The sequence below is a fragment of the Setaria viridis genome, chromosome 8 (genome assembly GCF_005286985.2).
Source record: "Setaria viridis chromosome 8, Setaria_viridis_v4.0, whole genome shotgun sequence".
Taxonomy (NCBI): Eukaryota; Viridiplantae; Streptophyta; class Magnoliopsida; order Poales; family Poaceae; genus Setaria; species Setaria viridis.
Window position 1 is genome coordinate 4,460,477 of NC_048270.2, and position 21,902 is coordinate 4,482,378.

At 48.1% G+C, this 21,902-nt stretch overlaps 3 protein-coding genes across 3 annotated transcripts; all 3 read left to right on the top strand.

The window, feature by feature from the left end:
• The first annotated feature begins 846 nt into the window (after window positions 1-846).
• On the top strand, window positions 847-1,843 carry LOC117834215 (protein ANTAGONIST OF LIKE HETEROCHROMATIN PROTEIN 1-like). Its single transcript, XM_072290213.1, is given in 3 exon segments — window positions 847-1,405; window positions 1,408-1,428; window positions 1,431-1,843. Coding segments are annotated over 3 exon segments (993 nt in total).
• A 4,187-nt stretch (window positions 1,844-6,030) lies between these two features.
• Window positions 6,031-7,631, top strand: LOC117834216 (uncharacterized). Its single transcript, XM_034713842.2, has one exon. It carries the CDS (start codon window positions 6,039-6,041, stop codon window positions 7,629-7,631), a length of 1,593 nt encoding a protein of 530 aa, XP_034569733.1. The 5' UTR covers window positions 6,031-6,038.
• A 1,354-nt stretch (window positions 7,632-8,985) lies between these two features.
• LOC117834217 (uncharacterized) lies at window positions 8,986-10,635 on the top strand. Its single transcript, XM_034713843.2, has one exon. It carries the CDS (start codon window positions 8,986-8,988, stop codon window positions 10,540-10,542), a length of 1,557 nt encoding a protein of 518 aa, XP_034569734.1. The 3' UTR covers window positions 10,543-10,635.
• The last annotated feature ends 11,267 nt before the right edge of the window (window positions 10,636-21,902 follow it).

A 21,902-nucleotide genomic window follows, 5' to 3' on the forward strand; every position in this document is an offset into this window, starting at 1 on the left:
ATTCTCTCCTCTATACCAATTTCTCCCGCACCCGTATTACTCTATACCACATATTCTATACCAACTACCCTATATTTTATTCAACCATCTTCAACTACCATCTCATTTTAACAAACACATTTCTTCATAACACGATCATTTAGAATGGTTATCCTAAATCATGGAATGTGAATAATTAGTAATACAACTTTTTCATTAAGTAGTAATTGTTAGTAGTACTATTTAATTAATGATATGTAATTAAAAAATATGCTCACCTGCCTTGACGTACTACAAGAGCTGTACTTCACGCATGGACAAAGTAGCATGGTGCAGCTTTGCAAAAGCAGTATGGTCACATGCAAACAATTCTTGCGGGATTGTTGCACTCATGAAGCACTACAATATGATTGCACAGCAATGACAAGTATATGAACCGGTACCCTTGCTAGCTACAACTTGCATGCCTCCATCTAGTGGCCAAGCACCATGGACAACTTCACTTCCTCGTGTTTTACCAACGCCATAGACGGCTACCCAGGCTCCTTGCGAAGGTACTGGATGATGGAGGAGGAAGATGATGATACTCATTTCTTGGTTGATCATGATGAAGCGGAGGCCGCAACATACAACCACCTAGTGCAAGCAGAGAGCTCTCGCACGCGCCGTCAATTTGATGCGCCATGAAAGGTCATTCGGCCGAGGGACCTTCCTTCTAGTCACAAGAGGATCAAAGCCAACTACTTTGCTCCAAACCCTGTTTACAATGATAAGCAATTCTGTAGAAGGTAAAGTTGAGCATATTTCAAAGATTGATCAGCCCATGTCTCTAGTACCTCATATCAGAAGTGTTTTTGCAGGTTTCGGATGCATTGGCATTTATTCAAGCATATTAAAGAGGCTGTTAAAAATCAAGATAACTACTTCAAAAAGAAGTATGATGCCACTGGCAAGGAAGGACTATCGGCTCTTCAGAAATGCGTCGCCGCTATACGCATTCTCGCTTATGGTGTCCCAGCAGATGCTGTTGACGAGTACGTGCGTATTGGTGAGTCAACTGCTCGAAAAGCTTTGCATCATTTCTGTCGGGCTGTCATTGATGTTTTTGGCGAGTATTACCTACGGGCACCCAATGCTGCCGATGTAGCTAGGCTTCTTCAAGAGGGTGAGGATCGTGGGTTCCCGGGGATGCTAGGCAACATTGACTGCATGCACTGGGAGTGGAGGAACTGCCCCACATCATGGAAGGGTCAGTTCACGGGCAGAGGGAAGCATCCCTCTATGATCTTAGAGGCGGTTGCATTGCATGATCTATGGATATGGCATGCTTACTTCGGCATGCTTGGAAGTAACAATGACATTAACGTGCTTCATAGATCCCCAGTATTCTCTGCTTACCTCAGGGTTCATTCAACCCCCGTGTCATTTGGGTCAATGGAAGGACCTTTAACATGGCTACTACCTTGCCGATGGGATTTACCCTGAGTGGGCAGCCTTTGTTAAGACTATTCGTTACCCCATGAAGCAAAAGACCCAGCACTTTGCCACTGCACAGGAAAGTGCACGCAAGGATATAGAGCGTGCATTTGGTGTCCTGCAAACTCGGTTTGCAGTGATCCAAGGACCCGCGTATGGTTGGGACCGTAACCATATTAATGATATAATGGTGACTTACATTATTTTGCATAACATGATAGTGGAGGATGAACAAGACAATGCTCGTGATACTGATTTCTTGAACATTGGAGAACTAGCAGTTCGGTACCGCAACAATCCGGACAGGGAGGCATTTGTTGCCGCACACCATAGGCTTCATGATCAAAACACGCACTTTCAGCTACAATATGATCTCATCGAGCACTAGTGGATGAGGCTGGGATCTCATCATCAGTAGATGAATTAGTGGTCATGTAATATTTTTTAAGACTTGTAATATTCGGTGATCATGTAATATTTATTAAGACTTGTAATGTTCCGTGATCATCACAAACAACATCTAATTCAGCAAATATTCACTAGACATAGGGCAACATCAGATAAATAACAGTTCCAATTAATTCCGCATGGGCTCAACATCAGATAAAATTGTGTCATGATGATAGAACAGATAACAGTTAGAATTAGTTCCCTGAAATAAAATCAAGAAAACATAAATAAAGTTGCCTCTCCCATCCATGGTTCAAGGGCCCTGTCTCTTCCCGCGCCTAGCTGCAATCTTCTCAAAAATTTCTTCCTGAAGAGCTTCATAATACATTTGCTGAGCTGGTGTGCAGGCATTAAGATCAATCCCAAGGATCCTTTCATCCTCTTGCTTCTCCTTTTCTTTCTTGTCCATGTCATGCTTCTCACGCATGATCCGAATCTTCTCTTGCTCAATGTCTAACAGTGATTGATTGTGGCTTCGTATTTTCTCAAACCACTTCTCATCTATGCAGGCAAGCTGCTGGAAATGATCAATTTTACGCATGGATTCTTCTTGCAGGATAGAAATTTTTTGCAATGATAGATCTTGCATCCTCGAAGCATACTCCGAAGATGATGTTGAACCCGCAAAGGAATTTGCTTTCTTCTTGGCTGCTTTTGCTGAATCCCTGCCCATAGGCCTCCTCCTAGCTGATCCAGTAGGGCTAGAATTATCATCTCCAAGGTCGTTGGTGTCAGGTTCATGGCTACTGTCCTCTCCAAAACCATCACCTCCAGTTGATTTTCCAAATCCTCTAGGCTTTGGATCCTGCCATTTGGGCTCATCCTTCATAATCTCCCAACAATGCATGTAAGCAAAGTTGTGTTTGAGGATACAGCAAAATTAGCTGCTGCATGAGTGGTCTGCAATAGGAAATAATTGTTGTTAAATTTACAAAAAAATGCATAGAAAATAAAATGGGTCAACAAACCGCAAACCTTATCGGCATCCTACATCCCACTAGGATTCTCTCGAATGGCATCAGCATAGAAGGATGAAAACTTCCCCACTTCAGCCTTGATTATGTTCCAATAGCTCTGTAAAGACCTCAAACTCCTTTCTGGGTAGGATCCCCTCCTCAAATTGTACCACTACACAATCCTATCCCACATGCGATCTTTTTTTTGCAGTACTTGTAATTGGGCCACAACTTATTTCAAGCCATGACTTCGCAATGTTTACATCTTCATCTGGGTTGAAGTTGCCTAACTTGGTCCTATTGACCATTTTTTTCCTCCTTCCTTTTCTTGTAGGAGCTAGCGCTGGTGGGATAGGCACTTCCTCCACATCTACCTCATCATTTTGCACAGATGCATCTGCCATTTCAGCCAGATGAAACACTTGTGGAGCATCGGTACTTGGATGCATCATTGGGACATTAGGTGGAAGCTGCTGGAATCCTTGGGGGAACCAGGATGGAGGACCTTGGTAGCCATACATGTATGGTTCCAGGCAGCTTGGTAGGGAGAAATGTTGCCACTAGGGAAAACTCCTTGTGATCCATCAGGAACTTTGGACTGGTTAGGATCCATCCTAAAATCACAGGCAAACAAGATACCAATGGTTATATCTAAGCATTATATGTGAGTATGCAAAGTTCTCATGAGCCACCAAATTTAGATTAAATGTAGGGCACAATTTACTTTTTTCAAGTAACTGGTTATATCTAAAAAGATGCATTGTGAACATAATAATGTAGGTTACTTTTGAAATAGCAAGCTTTCAATCAGAACAAACTAGTTCCAGGAATTTTTTCAGATTCTGCAGGTATGCTGAAATTGAGAACCATTAATAAAAACCTTTTGGATTTTTTTTCCAGATCAAAGCTATGCTCAAATCCAGGCTTTGGAACAGCAAGCAAAACCTAAGCACTAACTGTGAAATGCATAAACTTAATTCAAGTCATAGCAAATAGTCAGAGCCAAGCTTGCACTTACTAAAATGTAATGAGAGAAAAGGTACCAGCTTTCTGCTAGTTATAAATCCACACTTCATGAAGACAGGTCACCATACTTCGCCATATTCTGAACGAATTTTTAGTTTCCCCGCATAAACTTAATTCAAGTCATAGCAAACAGTCAGAGCCAAGCTTGCACTTACTAAAATGTAATGAGAGAAAAGGTACTAGCTTTCTGCTAGTTATAAATCCACACTTCATGAAGACAGGTCACCATACTTCGCCATATTCTGAACGAATTTTTAGTTTCCCCGCATAAACTTAATTCAAGTCATAGCAAACAGTCAGAGCCAAGCTTGCACTTACTAAAATGCAATGAGAGAAAAGGTACCAGCTTTCTTCTAGTTATAAATCCACACTTCATGAAGACAGGTCACCATACTTCGTCATATTCTGAACGAATTTTTAGTTTCCCCTTAAAAAAAAGGAAGAGACAACCTAAGCTTTTTTTTTCACATGGGCAGCCCAAATGGTCTTATGGAAATGGCATTTGAGGATGACAGTCTAAATATACACAAAAATATTATCTCTTACTAGCTCCTGTAAGTGACCATTATGAAAACTTCAACAGAACGATAATTGATAAGCTGGACAGTTTGGTACATGAATTAACATGCTGGATGAAACAATGCAAAATATTAACCATCTGACAAAAAGGAAATGACAAATTTTTGCAGGCTAAATGAAAGGCAAACAACAAGCACAAGCACAAGCACAAGTATGCCCTCTCAAAACAAACAAAGCTGCAAATCCAATCAAAATAATATTAGTTTCATCCCTCAAAGATTAAATCTCCATGAACCTGTTGAGGCTCTGATCTGAAACCATAACATGAAAAAAAAAACCTGTTGCATTTTGACAGTGAATCGGTTTGACCGATTCAGTTCACGGCAATAGATAAAAAGCAAACACTGCAACTTGTCCATGTCGTCTTCCTCGAGGAGATGGAGGAACTTGTCCATGTCAGGGACGAGGCCTTCTGGTTGCGGGTCCTTCCTAGCCACCCTGGCTAGGAACGCAGCCCCTAGGTCCGCCGGCAGTGCTTCCTGGAGGAACTGTATTCGCGCACGGCTACTGTGGGCATCTGCAGCTAGATCTTGGACAAATGTAGGGGGTACCAAGGGAGGACATACCTGAGTTAGGCAGGTCGCCGGCTGGAGCGCATGGTGGAGCTCTCCTTGGATGTGCCCGCCTGAACCGGTGAACCTCACCGCCGCCGCTTGCGCGGACGTTCGCGCTCTCGCTGAACCTCTCCACGCCTGTTTCCGCCTGCCACGCTACTCCGGCCGTCGGAACGGGCCTCCTCCTTTGATCCCCACCTCCGAGACCCTCGGATCTAGGGGGAGAACCTGCCTTCTCCAGGATGGCGCCCTTCTCTTGCACTGAACAAATTGTCCGGAGCGGCCGCACTCGGCCTCTTCAGTACGACGCCACTCGTCGGCACTCTCCTTCGGCAAGCGACGACACAGCCTCTCGGTTCCGAGCACGGGCGCGAGGGTGGGGTGGTTGGGGCTGGCGGCGGCGGGAGGCCGAGATGACGTATACTGGGAGTCTGCTGGAAATAGAGGGAGGGGACCGTTCCTCTTCTTTAGCATGACCCTCCTAGTACCGCGGTGCAGTCCATTTTACGCTACCGCGGTACTGGAGGAACGCGTAGCGTTCACCGGCGTTCGTCCAGTACGGGCAGCCTCAGACGCTCCTGCTAACCTGAAGCCTGAAGGACGGCTGCACTTGCTTGGAGGAGCTCCAGTTCCCAGCAGGGTCTCCGACTACTTCAATTTTCTTCCGAGAAGTCGCGCCTAGTAATTATATTCACATGGATCTGACTTCTATTCGGAAGAAGATATAACTAGACACTAGTTGCCGTTCGGAAAAATCAATCGAGATTCATGGTATTCGAATCCAAGTACAAATCGTTTAAACTGATAAACAATGAAGTTTCATTGTATAGGTCAATTGCGGCCACAGGAGTCCTATTCAAACTCGTAGAGAAAGTTAGTTTCCGTTAGCAATGGAGACGGGTACACCATTTCTTCCTTATACAAATAAATCTCAGGATTCCTTCGCATGCACGGATCAAATCAAACGTCCCGACGGCGTAGGGAAAATAAACCTCCAGCGGCGGCGGTGGCGGAGCCCATGGAAGACCAAACGACGCAACCTTCCCCGGGTTCGTCGTCCGCCGCCTACCCACGGTGGGTGCTGCTCGAGATGAATTACAAGAAGAATGACGAAGACGAAGACTCATCTTGCTCCACACCGGCCGACGTCAAGACACTGGCGGCCGCCCGCACTACCTCCGGCTACCCGATCCAAGTCTCCCTCCGCCTCGCGGAGCCCCCGGCGGCGTCGTGCGTGTGCCTCCAGCTCCAGGTCCCTGACGACGTCGACGTGAGGTACCCTACTGTCGTCGCGGCGCACGGCGACTCCGTGCTCATCCAGGTTACTGTCACCAACGATCTCGGAGGGTTTTGGAACGCCACGACTGACCACTTCGTCTACAATGCCGGTGCCGCCGCCGCGGAGCCCCCAAGGGAGCCGTCATTGTCGATGCTCCCACCTTACTACATAACTGATGATTACTCAGGTCCTCAGGCTCATCAACTGCATACTCGTGCCACCGGCCTCATCCGCCGTGGCGAGGACGAGCTCGTGGTGGCGGAGCTCAGTTTGAAGCCGGCGAGGAAGGACTCGCTGGAGCTGAAGACGGCCGAGCTCTTACTGTTCCGATCTGGTGAGTGGATCCTCAAGCGTCCCCGGATGAGCTATGGCGACCGGGAATTCGGGGAGTTACCTTTATGGTTGCACACAGACACCGTCGTCCCCATCGGCGACCGGGTACTGTGCTGGGTCAACTTAGTCATGGGTCTTCTGTTTTGCGACGTGTTTGAGGAGAGCCCCATTCTGCAGTACGTGCAGCTCCCCATGGATCCCTGCTACGGCAAGCCATCGAACAGGAACGTATGCGTCACCGATGGTGGCGGCGCATTGAAGTTCGTCAACATCTTCCCCCGCTGCTGCTGCGGCTTCGTGGGTGCCACCGGTTGCCAACGTTCTCACGGTGTCTACGTCGTCAACACCTGGACGCTGAGGATGAGCGACATGGAGTGGGTGAAGGATGGCATGGTGGATGCCACGGAGCTCTGGGCACTTGACGCCTACAAGGGCCTTCCGCGCATCCCCCTCTCCCACCCCGTTGTGAGCATTGACGAACCCTATGTCATCTGCTTCCTCATGATAGAAGACAACAAAGCCTGTTACCGTGATCAGACGGTATGGATGCTAATGGTAGACACGAGGAGCAAAACAATACAATCAGTCTCACTCTACCAAGAAGAACGACGGTGGTATCCTGATACTCTAATTCCTAGTAATGTGTCCTACTACTTGAACTCGTATCCAACCAGTAGAAGCGATGGGACGTCGAAATCGAATGGCCAAAGCCAGATTGACATCGAGAGATCACTAGTTCAGGTAAGAGATGACGATGCCAGCAAATCGATGCTGCAATCTTCTTGCAAGTTGTCTACGGAGCCTGCAGTGCAAGCGTCAGAGATCTTGGCGGCACTTCAAGAGATACCTAGCTATGGTTTGGATCATGATGATATGCTAAAAGCCGCCTATAGAATTCTAAGCCACGGCAATGGCCACCGGTTCAGATCCCTTTTAAGTCTACCGAGGAATTTGAGGAAGGACTGGTTGTTGATGGAGATTAAAGCTAGTGAAGATTGATCCGTCGGCTGATAACATGAGCTAGCAGTATGGTTCTTATGTTCTAAGAAGGTGCGCGTTGACAATCATGTATGCGATTGAATTTCAGGAATACGAGTTTAATGGTGTTCTAATAATGCAACATTTTACAATGTTATTATTACTAGGCTGATTCTTTTTTTAGTATTTATAAGAGAGCTAGACTAGATATTGTCACCGTGCGTTTGCGACTATTTTACGTGCACAGGAGGCGCCAACATGATTTTCTGACACTGTTGCCGGGTAAAGTATATTCAGTTATCTATTTTATTTCTACTATTACTAACACTCTGATGCCTATAATCTTTTATGATGTTTTTCCTTATCTTGTCCTTTTTCAATTTCATCAACCTGAATTTTATTGTGTCAACCTCGATGAAGAGATTGCCATTAAAAACATAGCCATCACGATGTCACCACGCAGCAGGCCCTAGAAGATGACGAATGTTGACCTGCCATGGCTATTAACCATACACGTAGTTATCACATTACGTTAAAAAAATGCATGCTGCCATGCTGCTGACCAAGTAGAAAAATGTAAAATGAAAATTGTCAAGTACTTGACATACCAGAAAATTTAGTACATGCATATGCTAGAAATATTCCAACATCAGCGCCGCTGGCAACGGCGGAACCATGCCATCCAAGGCATCCATATCCACCGCCAACCTGAACTTCCTCCCACAGTATTCCTGTAAATCCCAAATCCTAACACCCAAATACCTAACCCCGATTCGCTAAAGAAGGAAGATCAATAAATGAAGATTGAGGGGTCGATTTGCATGGTCTTTTTTACACAACTTCTAAATTCTATATAACTAGTAGGGGTTTGGTGATAGAGCACTAATTTTTTTACGAACACTCTCAATACGGTAGTTGGATTGGGGAAAAGGAAACTGTTTGGAGATGCTCTCCCCTCCTAACGAGGACGAGCATGGCACGCCGCCGTCGCCATTGGGTTGCAGCGAAGTTGAGCCCCTGCGCTGGATGCCGCGTACGATGATGTAGCCTGTTTTGAAAATATTGGGGGCTAGTTATTAGCGATCTGCTATAGGTTGATATGATTTTGGGAGGAAAATTTTTTGGAAGAGCCCCCAACACTTCTGATACGGTAGTTGAATCCGTTTAAAGGAAACTGTTGGAGATGCTCTCCCCTCCTGTTTGGTAAAAAAAAAGAAAAATTAACTCCACGAGAATCCTAGTCAAACTCACCTTTGAAAGTTTGCGTTTGTGATCGTTTCTTATATAATGAAAACAAAAGAAATCTCTGGATAGCACCACAAACAACGGATCGCGTAGGGAAAACCCACGTCCAGCCGGGGCCGCGTGGGCGCCCATGGAAGTCCAGACGGCGCAACCTCCCTCCTGCTCGTCGTCCGCCGCCGGCTACCCACGATGGGTGATGCTGGAGCAATACGTCAAGTCCAACGTCCAAGACTCATCCCGCATCACGCCTGACGCCAAAACACTGGCGGCCGCGAGAACCAGCAATGGCCACCGGATCCAAGTTTCCCTCGGCCTCGCAGAGCCCCCGGCAACGTCGGCCTTACGCGTGGAGCTTCCTGAAGGTGTCTACGCCAAGTATGCTACCGTCGTCGCCGCGGACGGTGACTCGTTGCTCCTCCGGGTCAATCTAGATCAAAGGTCGTTTGCATCCGATGACACTCTTGACCACTTCGTCTACAACGCCGGCAGCGCCGCCGCCGACCCCTCACGGCCACCGTCGTTGTCGCTGCTCCCGTCTTACAATGTCACATATCGTCCCATGATTCAATATCTGGTAACTGATGCCACCGGCATCCTGCGCCACGGTGATGACCAGATCGTGGTGGCGGAGCTCCACACGGCTACTGTGAGGGTCACGCTGGAGACGAAGGCGGCGGAGCTCTACATGTTCCGGTCTGGCGAGTGGAGCATCAGGCGTCCGCGGATCTGCTCCTCCGTTGCCGGCGACGGTGAACTTGAGGAACTGCCCTCATGGTGGAACACCGACACCGTCTTCCCCATGAGCGGCAGGACACTGTGCTGGGTCGACTTATCCCGCGGCGTCCTCTTCTGTGACGTGTTGGAGGAGAGCCCTTGGTTGCAGTATCTACCACTCCCCAAGGTTCCCTTATTCGGCCGGGCATCAAACCGGAACTTGGGCGTCACCGCCGGTGGCGTGCTGAAGTTTGTCAACATCTTCCCCCGCTGCTGTTGCGGTGGCGCCGGTACCTCCAAGTGTGAACATTCTAACCATGCCTACACCATCCACACCTATACGTTAAGGACGGAGGGCATGGAGTGGGTGATGGACGGCATGGTTGATGCCACCGAGCTCTGGGCGCTCGAAGCCTACAAGGGGCTCCCGCGCGTCCCACTTGACTACCCCATCGTGAGCATGGACGAACCCCATGTAATCTGCTTCCTGTTGTGTGAGGATCACCATGTCAAATATGGTGATCAGACACTATGGCTGCTAAAGGTTGACACAAGGAGCAAGACAATACAATCAGTGTCAAAATACCCTGGAGGACGGTTCCTTGGACGTGCTCTAATCCCTAGCAGTATATCCTACTACTTGAATTCTTATCCAATTTGTAGTAGCGATGGTACATCAACAAGCCTAGGCCAGACTAGTCAGATGGATATTGAGAAGCTCAGAGCCTATGATTCCAGGAATTCGATGCTGCAATCTTCTTGCAAGTCGTTTGCAAAGCCTGCTGTGGAAGCGTCAGAGATCTTGGCGGCACTTCAAGATATACCTAGCTATGGCTTGGATCGCGATGATATGCTGAAAGCATATAGCATTCTTAGCAATGACAATGGCCTCCGATTAAGATCTCTTTTGGGGCTACCATTGAATTTGAGGAAGGATTGGTTGTTGATGGAGATTAAGGCTGGTGATGCTTGAACTGTTGGCTCGTTGGACATGACAAGCTGGCAGCAGTATGTTTTATATAGTCCAACAATTAATTGTGTGTGGTTGCAACCATTTGTGATTGAATTTGCTGCTATAATCTTTTTTGTCAGTACAACACTTTGTGCTTGCTCCTTATCATTTTAAATTCTGCTGATTTAAATTTTGTGTTGTTGCTTGGTTTCTTTTTTTTTTTTGCATCATGCAAACAATTCCAATTCCATGTTGGGTTTCCTGTCGTTAGAAACAAAGGACAATCCTGTCCATTTATTTCCCTGATGAAAAATGAAAAATCTTGCGGTTTGCTGACAATAATAACATGCAGTCAAAATTTAGAACTGAGACCATCAAGAACTGAGTTTATTCAAATTTTTGCACGAGGAGATTTTCGACTCAATTGTTCACTGATGCTGTTTAGCGTTCATGCACATATAACAAGTTAGCACATGATTTGTGCATGGACTTCATCACGGTTCATGATTGGAGTCCAAATCCTCAAATTTAATCTCATTTTACAAATTAACAACTGTTGAAATATCCCAGAATCATCCCTTAAATATATATTTCTTTTCGAATAATTGATATATGACACCTGAGCATTCCTTCTCTTCCACAGACCCAAAGTTTCTCTTTTGGCTAATTAACTTTTACCGTCCGACACTCTTTAATTCCAGTGAGATCTTGTCTTGTGGAAGCCTAAATACTCCGGTAGGGGCCACATTCTTTTTATTGATCTTTGAAACAATCATCACATAATCCTACTCTTAAGTTAGTTGTTACTTCAGTTTAAACTGATTTCTTCTGAAGATACAGTCCAAGGTCAATAGAGTCACAGACTGAGATTACAATTGACAATTTTTTAGATTAAAGTGGAGTATAAGTTTACAATAGACATGGAGACCATTAAGAACTTAGCTAACAACCTCAATCTCAGCTTCCTCAAGTTGATATTTCCTTCTATTTTTTTCCAGCAAGCTCTTCAATAGTAAAGCTTTTGTAAACCCTATTTGATTTTGTGAGGATATGAACCGTATTTCAAGCATCCCCTTCCTAACACTTTCTGAAAAAATGATAGCCATTCTCTATGTGTTTTGTCATAGCAAGAAAAAAATGGATTAGGTATCAAATACTTTGTGCCTATATTGTCACACTCTAATAAGGTTGTTGACATAGCAAAACTCCACTACTACAGAAATTATCTTCACCACCTACCTATCATCACCGGTTTTAGCCAAACCGGCATTTATACCTTTCCACCACCAGTTCTGGAGCAGGTGGGTGTAGTGGCCGTTGGAGGGGGAGGTCATTGCATCGAAATTGTTTTGGTTGTTGCATTACATGCCATTGCATGAGGTAGTCATCAAACAACACCTATTTACTTGCTCTTAGCCATTCGCAAATAAAAAAATTATTTCCTCCATTTCAAAATGTAAGTTGACGTAACCCTATATTTAGGTGCATAAAATCTATGTATTTAGAAAACCACAAACGACTTGCGTTTTAAAATGGAGGAAGTAGAAAATAGTGACATGATGGTTGTATATATTGAAATTCATATTTTTTTCTGTACTAGCAAATATATGCCCGTGCGTTGCAACGGGAACAAACACCAAGTCAGTACTAAGTTAAACAACAACTGCTATTCTACCATTACTGTGGATCATTGTTCAGCGCTTTCAATTCAAGTAAGACAGGCATTAACCTAATACTCTATTCGTAAACAAACCACTGCTCAATTAAGCATCCAACCAAATACTTTTCATACGTGCGTTGCTATGGTGAAACTTTTTGTTAGCGTGTTTTTTTAATACATCTCTAAAGGAATACCCTCCTCCCCTCGCCACCTTCTTCTTCCTCCTCCTCCTCCTCCTCCTCGTCGGCGTCAACCACACTGCCACCCACTTCTGCTCCCGCTAGTCCCTCCCTTCAATTTGCCACCAGATCCACATCCATGGACCCCTCCAGGTGCTCCTGCTCCACCCGGACCCTCCACAACTGCACACTCCTCGCCGTTGCCACGCTCGCCCTCCGCCTCCTCAATGGGGCCTTCCTCGCTGTCTCCGCTGGCACCAATGCCTGGTCACTCTACCCGGCCACCGCTGCCAGGAGGATGGCCGACATCCCATCCACGGAGGCCTGGCGCACCCGCTATCTCACATGGCCACGTGTGGAAATAAAAAAAGGCCAAGGACTTGTGCGCAAATACCTAGAACTGTCAAAATTGAAACGCTAGAAACTTTCCCCTCCAATAAGCTCCCGTGTCCCCGCAGCCCCAGCCCCTTGAGGCTCGAGCCACCGAAAACCAAAAAGTAAATGAGCACCATCCCAATGGAAACGCAAGTAGAGGCGAAGCAGAACAGCACGACCGTGAATCTTCCTCTCCTTCCTCCCTCGTCGCCGCTCTGCTACCAGCACATATAAAAAACTAGCAGCAATCAGGCCATTCCGCCGAGCAAGCAGGTGGCCGCGCCTAAATCTCGGTCGTCGATGGCGCCGCTATCCCCCATCACGTGCCGCCCCACTGCGGCATGGACCTGCTGCTGCTCTGTGCTCCCGCGCCGCGCGTTGATGGAGCGGCGACGCTCGGGATGGGGCGAGGGCTGCCGAGGAGGGAGCCTCTGGTCGCGGTGCGGGTGCACGGGCGGGGGATCGAGGCGTCGGAGCCGTGGTGGTGGTTGTCATCACCGGCGCGGGTATGGATGAACTCACGGAGCTGCAGGACTGAGGAGGCACCCTTCCCTCCATTTTCCACCCGAGACCCCTCTCTCTTTAGAATTTGGACTGCAGGTTGATTCCATGAAAGTTGAGGGACTTTTTTGCAAAATGGCTACGACATATGAAAATCCTGGGCAGAAACCTTACTTGCTTTAATATTAGGTAGAGAAAAGGAGGATTCTGTATTGGTCGCAAATAAAAGAATGAGGAAGGATTCTGTATTGGTTGCAAATAAAAGAACGGTGAAGGATTCATCCGAAAAAAGATTCAGTATTGGTCGCAAATAAAAGAACGGGGAAGGATTCTGTATTGCAAGTTGAGCTAGTAGTTCCACACAAATGAATCGTGATGAAAATCCCTGTTTACAAATTACAAGTTGGAGTTAAACGAGGTTTATGTAAATCCATCATTCAAACTAAACAATAATGCACCCATGGGCAATTTTCTGCCGCAAGGAACAAATTAGTCAAACTCGTACTCCACACAGACAAACCGTTTTTGGAAACAAATCTCTGGAGGCCACCGCAAACAACGGACAGCTCTGCATCTACATCAACGACGGATCGATCTTCCCGACGGAGCAAGATAAAGGTCGAGCCTCGGCTGCGGCGGAGCCTTCCTCCGGCGCCCATGGCTGTTCAAACGGCGCAACCTTCCTCCGGTTCGTCGTCCGGCGGCTACCCGCGGTGGGTGTTGCTCTAGCAGCCCTGCAAGACAAAGGTCGAGGGCTCCTCCTCCTCTTGCCCCACGGCCGACGCCAGGACGCTGGCGGCCTCCCGCACCACCTCCGGCCACCTGATCCAAGTCGGCCTCCACCTTGCAGAGCCCCCGGCAGCTTCGTGCGTGTGCCTCCAGCTTCCTGACGGCGTCGATGTCTATTATTCTACTTCTACAGTCGCCGCGACGCATGGCGACTCCGTGCTCATCCAGATTTGTATCGTCAAAGAAGGGCATCAACGGTGACACACGGTTGACGACTTCGTCTACAACGCCGGCTCCGCCGCCGCGGACCCGCCTCGGCCACCGTCGCTGTCGGCAGGCTGTCGCTGCTCCTGCCCTACTATGTCACCAAGGAAGAGAACCCATGGTTCTCGGGAACTCGATCTGCGTCGAAGTCTTATTACATCAGCCACTGGTCTCGTGTGCCATGGCGAGGATGAGCTCGTGGTGGCAGAACTGAAGATGGTGGGTGTGAGCCGGGAAACGCCAGAGGTTTTGGCAGCCGAGCTCTTCATGTTCCGGTCTGGGGAGTGGAGCATCAAGCGTCAGCGCGTCACCTTCGGCGACGGCGACCATGAAGATGAGGAATTGCCTTCAATGTGGAACACCAACACTGTCGTCACCGTCAGTAACCGGCTACTGTGCTGGGTCGACTTATCCCACGGTGTCCTATTCTGCGACGTATTCGAGGAGAGCCGCAGGCTGCAGTACCTACCGCTCCCCGCAGATCCATGTTTTGACCCGGAAACAAACCGGAATGTGTGTCACCGCTGGTGGCGGCACACTGAAGTTTGTCAACATCTTCCGCCGTTGCTGTTGCGGTGGTCAGGGTCCCACCCGCTGCCCACGTTCCCACAACGCCAACATCATCGACACCTGGACGCTTAGGGTGTGTTTGGCAGCGATCTAGAGCTGAACTCCAGCAACTCCACCCAGTTTTCTAGCCAAACATCCAAGCTCCAAAACTCCATGGAGTTGTAGTACAAATGGGGATGGAGTTTTGGAGCACCTCTTTTGCTGCTCCAAAACCTCCTGATATCAACCTTCTCGTGGAGTTGGTGGGTAATTACCCACCAATACCACTGATTAAAAAAAACGGTTCGTTTCTTCTCTCAGATAGCCCTCGCGCCGTGACTCCCACGCCCATTCCATGCGTCGCGCCTGACCCCCGCCGACCATCGTCCCCCGCCGGGGCCTGGCCGCGTCGTCGACGAGGCCGCCTGCGCCTGGCCGCGCCGCCGCCGGGGCCACCCGCGCCTGGTCGTGCCGCCACCGGGGCCGCCCGCGGGGTGTGGCCGCGCCGGCGAGTAGGACACCGGCGAGTACGCGCGCATCAGCTACGCGCTCATCTACGACATCCAGGCCACCCTCGCGCTGCCCATCCTCGAACCCGCCACGGGATCTTGCTGTGCCACGGGCCTGGAGCCACGGCACGCTCTAGCGCGGCGGTGGGGTGCCACAACGTGTGCAGCCGGCGACGGGTTCACCTTGAGCGTGGGGTCGACGGAGGCGGCTGGACGCGAAGCACCAGAAAGATGAGGCCAGCCACTTTGAGCAGCAAAAACAAACCTGAGGACACATCGACTGCACTACCGCGGGCGAGCAGTAGGCAGGAAAGGGAAGCCAGCGGCAGGAGAAGCTGGAGCAGAGGTGGCGGCGGCTCCATTCATCGCAGGGGAGAGCAAGAAGAGGAAGCGGGGGATGGGCAATGGCATGAGCAGCAGATGGGAAAGCGTGAGGAATTGCGATGCTTGGTGGTGACGGCGCGACGCGAATGATGAGGGAGGAGATCTACTCTGCTCTCTGCGGCGGGGGAAACGCGTGAACGAATGGTAGGGGGAACCGAGAAAAGGCAGCAGCTTGGACGCAGCCAAACCAGAGCAGAGCAGCAGCCGAAGAACACTGAAATGAAACCCTTTTTTTCAGTTATTAAATATAATAAATACTACATTCTTTGGTTCTTTTTCTCCCCAGGTGTGCGGTGCGGTGGGTGTGGAGCTGAAAGAAAATGTTTGCATCGAGGCCCTCTAGCTTCTTCTAATTCTCACCTACTTTGAGACAAGAGGATGACAAGTGGGATCTGAATTGAGGGGCAACAATGACAATTCACACTGTATGGAGGACATGGAATGGGTGAAGGATGGCATGCTAGATGCCACCGAGATCTGGGCGCTCCATGCCTACAAGGGCCTCCCGTGCATCCCCGTTGACCGGCCCGTCGTGAGCATGGACAAGCCTCATGTCATCTTTTTCCTCTTGTGTGAGGTCCACCATAACAAATACGGCGACCAGACACTATGACTGCTAATGGTCGACACGAGGAGCAAAACAATAAAATCAGTCTCACCCAACCTTGGAGAGCTTTGCGAGACGCCTATGGATACTCTTCCTAGTAATGTGTGTCCTACTACTTGAATTCTCATAGCGATGGCGCATCAACGGGCAAAAGCCAGGTGGGCATTGTGGAGCAACGGTGCCAACCGTTGATGATCATCTAATAAGAGATGAAGATGCTAGCAATTCATTCTTGCATCACTGGTGCAAAACTCACCTTTAGTCCCGGTTGGTAGAGAGCAAATTTCCTAAAAATCCATCAGGGTTAAAGCAATAGAGACAAAAGGGGAGTCTTTAGTCCCGGTGACTCAATCGAGACTAAACACACCCTTTAGTCTCGGTGGGTAAAACCAACCGGGACTAAAGGGGGCCCCTTTACTCCCGATTGGTAAACCAACCGGGAGTAAAGGTGCCTATCCCGCGCCTGGCGTGGCAGCCCCTTTAATCCCGGTTGGTAAGTCATGCTTGAAATTTCAGGCGCACGCCATGCAGGCGCCTGCATGGTGCCTGTAATTTCATGCATCACGTACGTACCCCTTTAGTTAACCTTTAGTAGTTGAGACTTTTTTTAATGAAATCAATCTAGTATTTATACAATTACTATATATACAATTCTTAGTATATATAAAATTGTTAGCATACTATACAAATCTTAGCGTGTTATACAATAAAATTAAACTATCTAGGATCTTCCCATCGAGGTGTTACTCGTTGCGTCTAATTTTCATCCATTGTAATAAAATTCTCCCTGTGGATTTACCACCTTGTCCACCAGGAATCCAATGAGACCTTCACATATTGCCGCTTCTCTTTCCTTCGTCAAGAGTCCCTGATGAATATTATACATCTATAATTTGGAAAAATATGAATTTTACACGAACAATTAAATATAAGAGGTAGAAAATAATTAACTATTAATAGTTTTATTTTACGTACTTTATAGTCGTGCGGCGTCATCTTTCCCTTGGGTCCCACAAAACCGTGCATGTGCTCACAGACGTAGAAGCCACATAGATTATTCTTGGGTTCCTATCTTCATATAGAATGTACAAAATGTGCAAACTTCATACTACTGGGAATTTTGTGTTCCATGTAAGATTTGCTTTGAATGGACCTTTGTGTTTCCTGATGAATTCTCCCCATGCGCTGCGGATTAAAATAATGAATGATATAGTGTTAGGTGAAAATTTAGGAAACAAATTTTTGCATAGAGATAAAGGTCCAGAATTATTACAAGCCTAGCATGTCTTTAATGTCTTGGTACTCCGCCGGAGCTTTTCCTCAACGAATCGAAGATAGTGACGTGGCTTCTTTCCGGCTCAATTATTATGAGAATTCAGTGGTAGCTGCGTACGTAAATGTTCATATATATTAGAGCTAACTAACATTAATCAAGTAAGGAAAAAAAAATAAAAATAGAAGGTATACACACACTTATTTGAAGTTGTATGGAAGTAGTATGAAATCCTTGAAATTTTGTTTGTCTAGGAAATTGTATACTTCCACCAACGTTTTTTCTAGCTGCTCCTGTATCTGTTTTTGGTTAACTAGGGATGGATCCATGAAGCCAACATGGAGGTATGCTTCTCATCGGCACGTCTGAATTAGGCATCCTACATAAAATGAAAGACGAAGCTAGTACGGCGACGCATGCACAAAAAATAATGATATGAGTCAAAATTTGCATAGTGATTAATGGACACTTACAGAGCCTAGGCGCTGATCAGAGAGACGTCAAGGGCATCATGATGGTACACTTCATATATATCCTTGAATTCTAGCCATAGGACTTTCTCGTCTTTGCCGTAAAAATCTATCGGTTTTATCTTAAAGCCGAACATCTCCCTCTCATCAGCGGACAACTTCATGTACCATTCATGGAATTCGTACATCTTTGTTGATAGCTTCCGTACTAACTCAGGCCTTACCAGAGGCTTGCCTAGCTCAAGTGTCCATTTCGGTTCAACTGGCGGTGCAGCTGGCAGCTCAGCTTGCCCTAGACATTCAGCAAGTCCCATACCTGTTTCTTCCATGAATTTCAATACTTTTGCTTGTTGATCCAAGGGCATTGCTGCTATCTTTCTAGTGTCTCTTTTTGGTAGATGCCCGAGGTGGCGAACAATACCACTTGAAGATGACTTTCCTTTCCTCTTTTTCTTCTCATCAGGCTTGACTAGCCCCCATTCGTAGTTTGATAGTAGTGGTATCCTCTTTGTAGAAAAGTAGATGGGAAACACCACACACCCTAATAAGGAAGAGGGTGACTTCTATATATATGGCCAATATGGCTATAGATAAAGTGTACAAGGAAAGGATAAATATATCATAATATACACATATACTTCATAATACCCACCCGCAATCAAAGCCGGAGGATCATGGATGCACAGACTGGACCTAAACTCAGTAAACAAAGAACTTGGCAGGCCCTTCATCATGATGTCTGCGTAATGATGAGAGGACGCCACATGGAGGACCCGGACCTCACCTAAGGCCACCTTCTCACGGACGAAGTGAATATCAATCTCGATGTGCTTCGTGTGCCGATGATGCACCGGGTTGGCTGTCCTGTAGACAGCACTCACGTTGTCACAGTAGACAATAGTGGCCGAAGCAAGCGGGACATGAAGCTCCTGTAGAAGTTGACGTAGCCAGCAACACTCTGCCACAACATGAGCCACAACCTAGTACTCTTCCTCAGCATTGGAATGAGATACCGTGGTTTGGCGCTTGGAGGACCAAGACACCAGATTGTCGCCGAGGTAGACACAGAAGCTGGAGGTGGAGCGTGTAGAGTCCGGGCAGTCAGCCCAGTCGGCGTCGGAGTAGGCAGTCAGAGACTGAACAGGGCCAGTGTCGATGTGAAGCCCAGAGGAGAGCATGCCCTTCACATAGCGTAGGATGCACTTGATCAGGGCCATGTGGGGCTCGTGTAGGTCATGCATGAAGAAGCACACCTACTGAACTACATATGCCAGGTCAGGTTGAGTCAGAGTGAGGTACTGAATAGCCCCAGCAAGACTCCTATACTCAGAGCCGTCCTGGAGCTTGGCGCCGTCGTGTGCCAAAAGCTTGGCATGAGTGTCAATGAGAGTCGCTGTAGAGTGACACTTAGCCATGCTAGCACGCTGAAGAAGATCCAGGGCATATTGTCGCTGAGGTAGGAACAGGCCTTGGGTGGAACACGTGATGGAGATGCCGAGGAAGTGGTGTAGGTCGCCAAGATCCGTCATGGCGAACTCGGAGTGAAGACGCCCCATGATGTGCCGAAGAAGAGTTGAGGACAAGGTGGTGAGCACGATGTGTCGATGTAGAGTAGCAAGTAGGCGATGCTCGGCCCCTCTTTGTATACAAAGAGGGAGGTGTCGGAGGTGGAGGCGATGAAGTCGAGCTGTCGAAGGAAGGAGGCGAATCGCTGGTATCACGCCCTTGGGGCCTACTTCAGTCCATACAAGGACTTCTACAGGAGATAGACGTGATTGGGGGCGGCAGGGTCAAGAAGTCAGGAGGCTGCTGGTAGTAAACAGTCTCCGCGAGGTGTGCGTGAAGAAACACATTCTTCACGTCCAGCTGGTGGATCGGCCAGGCGCAAGAAGTGACGATGCTGAGGACGGTTCGTATCCTTGCCGATTTGACAATCGAACTGAAAGTCTCATCGTAGTCGATGCCGTGACGCTGGGAGAAGCCACGAACCACCCAGCGCACCTTGTGCCGGGCGAGGGACCCATCAGCATGGAACTTATGCCGGAAGATCCACTTGCCCGACACGACATTGGCTCGAGTGGCCGCGCAATGAGGCGCCAGGTGTCGTTGTCGATGAGGGCCTGGAACTCGTCAACCATGGCAGCATGCCAGTTGGCGTCAGCCAGAGCACTGCGATAGTTCACTGGAATTGAAGAGGGCGGAGAAGAAATCGAGGTTGTGATGCCCTGGTAGTGGACCCGCTGGATTGCCCCAGTCACAGACTGAGTGAGAAGGTGTAATAAATGCCATTTGAAATAATATAGTGACCATGAAAAATTCAGAAGGAAATCCAAAAGAAAAAGAAGGAAAAATGGCAAAAAGATCAAATTCGGCCAAATTTTGACCGAAATTTGAATTTCAAATTTGAAATTCAGAAAAATTTGTCAAATATGTGGAACACAAGTGTAAGAGTATTTAGATTTAAGGGATAAAGAAATTGGAACCAGATTAGTGCCAATTATCACAAAAGAATTGAAGAAAGAAAAAGAAAAAGAGGGATTGCTGTTTACTGTTCACCGTCCGAAAACAGCAGTTCAGAGAAACAGCCACAGAGTCTGTTTTCAAAATTCATTTCCGGAGAATTTGGCAACTAAGTGCACCAGAACAACTACACCATGTTGAAATATAGACTTTGGACTACAATAATCATGTGTTGTTGGCCAGGAACAATAAAAGGAAGGGAGTCAAATTCCAGCTCAAAGTCAGCACAAATTCACAAATTCACTGAAACTCTGAATTTTTTTTCTAAGTCTGGACAGCAGCAAGGCACTGACTTGGAGCTCGAATTCAGAGCTATTTAGATCAAAAGAGGTACTTGTTCATGAGCAAAATGGAACATTGGGACAATATAGAGCATGTTTGAGGTGAAGTTGGACTGAGGGCAGAAGGATTAGATCATGAAATCGAGTCATTAAGTGAGCTCCATGACACTGTCGACGACTGACGGAACTGAATGGAGGTTTCGGTTGAAATTCAGAAGAACTTAAGAAAACAAATCCAAATCCCATCAAATTCGGTGTTTATCTCCGGCCGACGCCAAAATAAAAGATGGAGGTCTTGAGTTTATCTCCAAGTTCTGTTAAAGCACGGGAGGCCGTCGGATTGCGGATCGACCATCAATTGCTTCTGAAGATCGCGGGCGCCAGAAGAACGGTGACTGAGCACCAGGACGTGTCGCCGCCGCCGCTTCCGATAGCTCGCCAGCACGACGACTAGGCCACCTCCTCACCACATAAGCCTACGGGTAGGCCACGGTGTCGCCCATGCGCACGGTGAACGCTTGAATAACTACCGCTCCCGCGCCGCCGTTTTCACCGCCGCTCTTTTTACCGCCGCCAGCACCTCTTCTGTCAAGCACCGCCGCTGAGCAAAATTCCACCGCCACACCGCAGCTCCCGTCGATTCCTTCCGTCCACACCTCCGCCTACACCCCACCAGTAACCTTACCAACTTGTTGCCCAGCTTCTTCGCCGTCACACCTTGAACCGCCGCCGCTTCTGTCCGCCGCCGTCGTGCCGCCCGCTCACGGTGAGAACCACCTTGCGCTGTCTCTCTTCCTTCTTGAGTAGTCGTAGTCGAGTCCTTAGGATCCTAGGATGGTGTCGGGGTAGACGTTTGAGTAGGTTATGCCGTTGTCGTGAGTAGTCACCACCGGCCGTGGGTGTTGCCGCCCGTCGCCGTGGAGGGGATGGCTCCGGCCATCTCCGGGGAAGCTGTTGCCGCGCACGAGGTCGTGTAGGTCTCAGGTTGGTGTTGTCGCCTGGTCCCGCCGCCGGGAGGGCGCCGGCCGGCGAGCCGTGCCGCCCCCTGTCGCGGACGCTTTTGGCGGGAGGAAGAAGAAG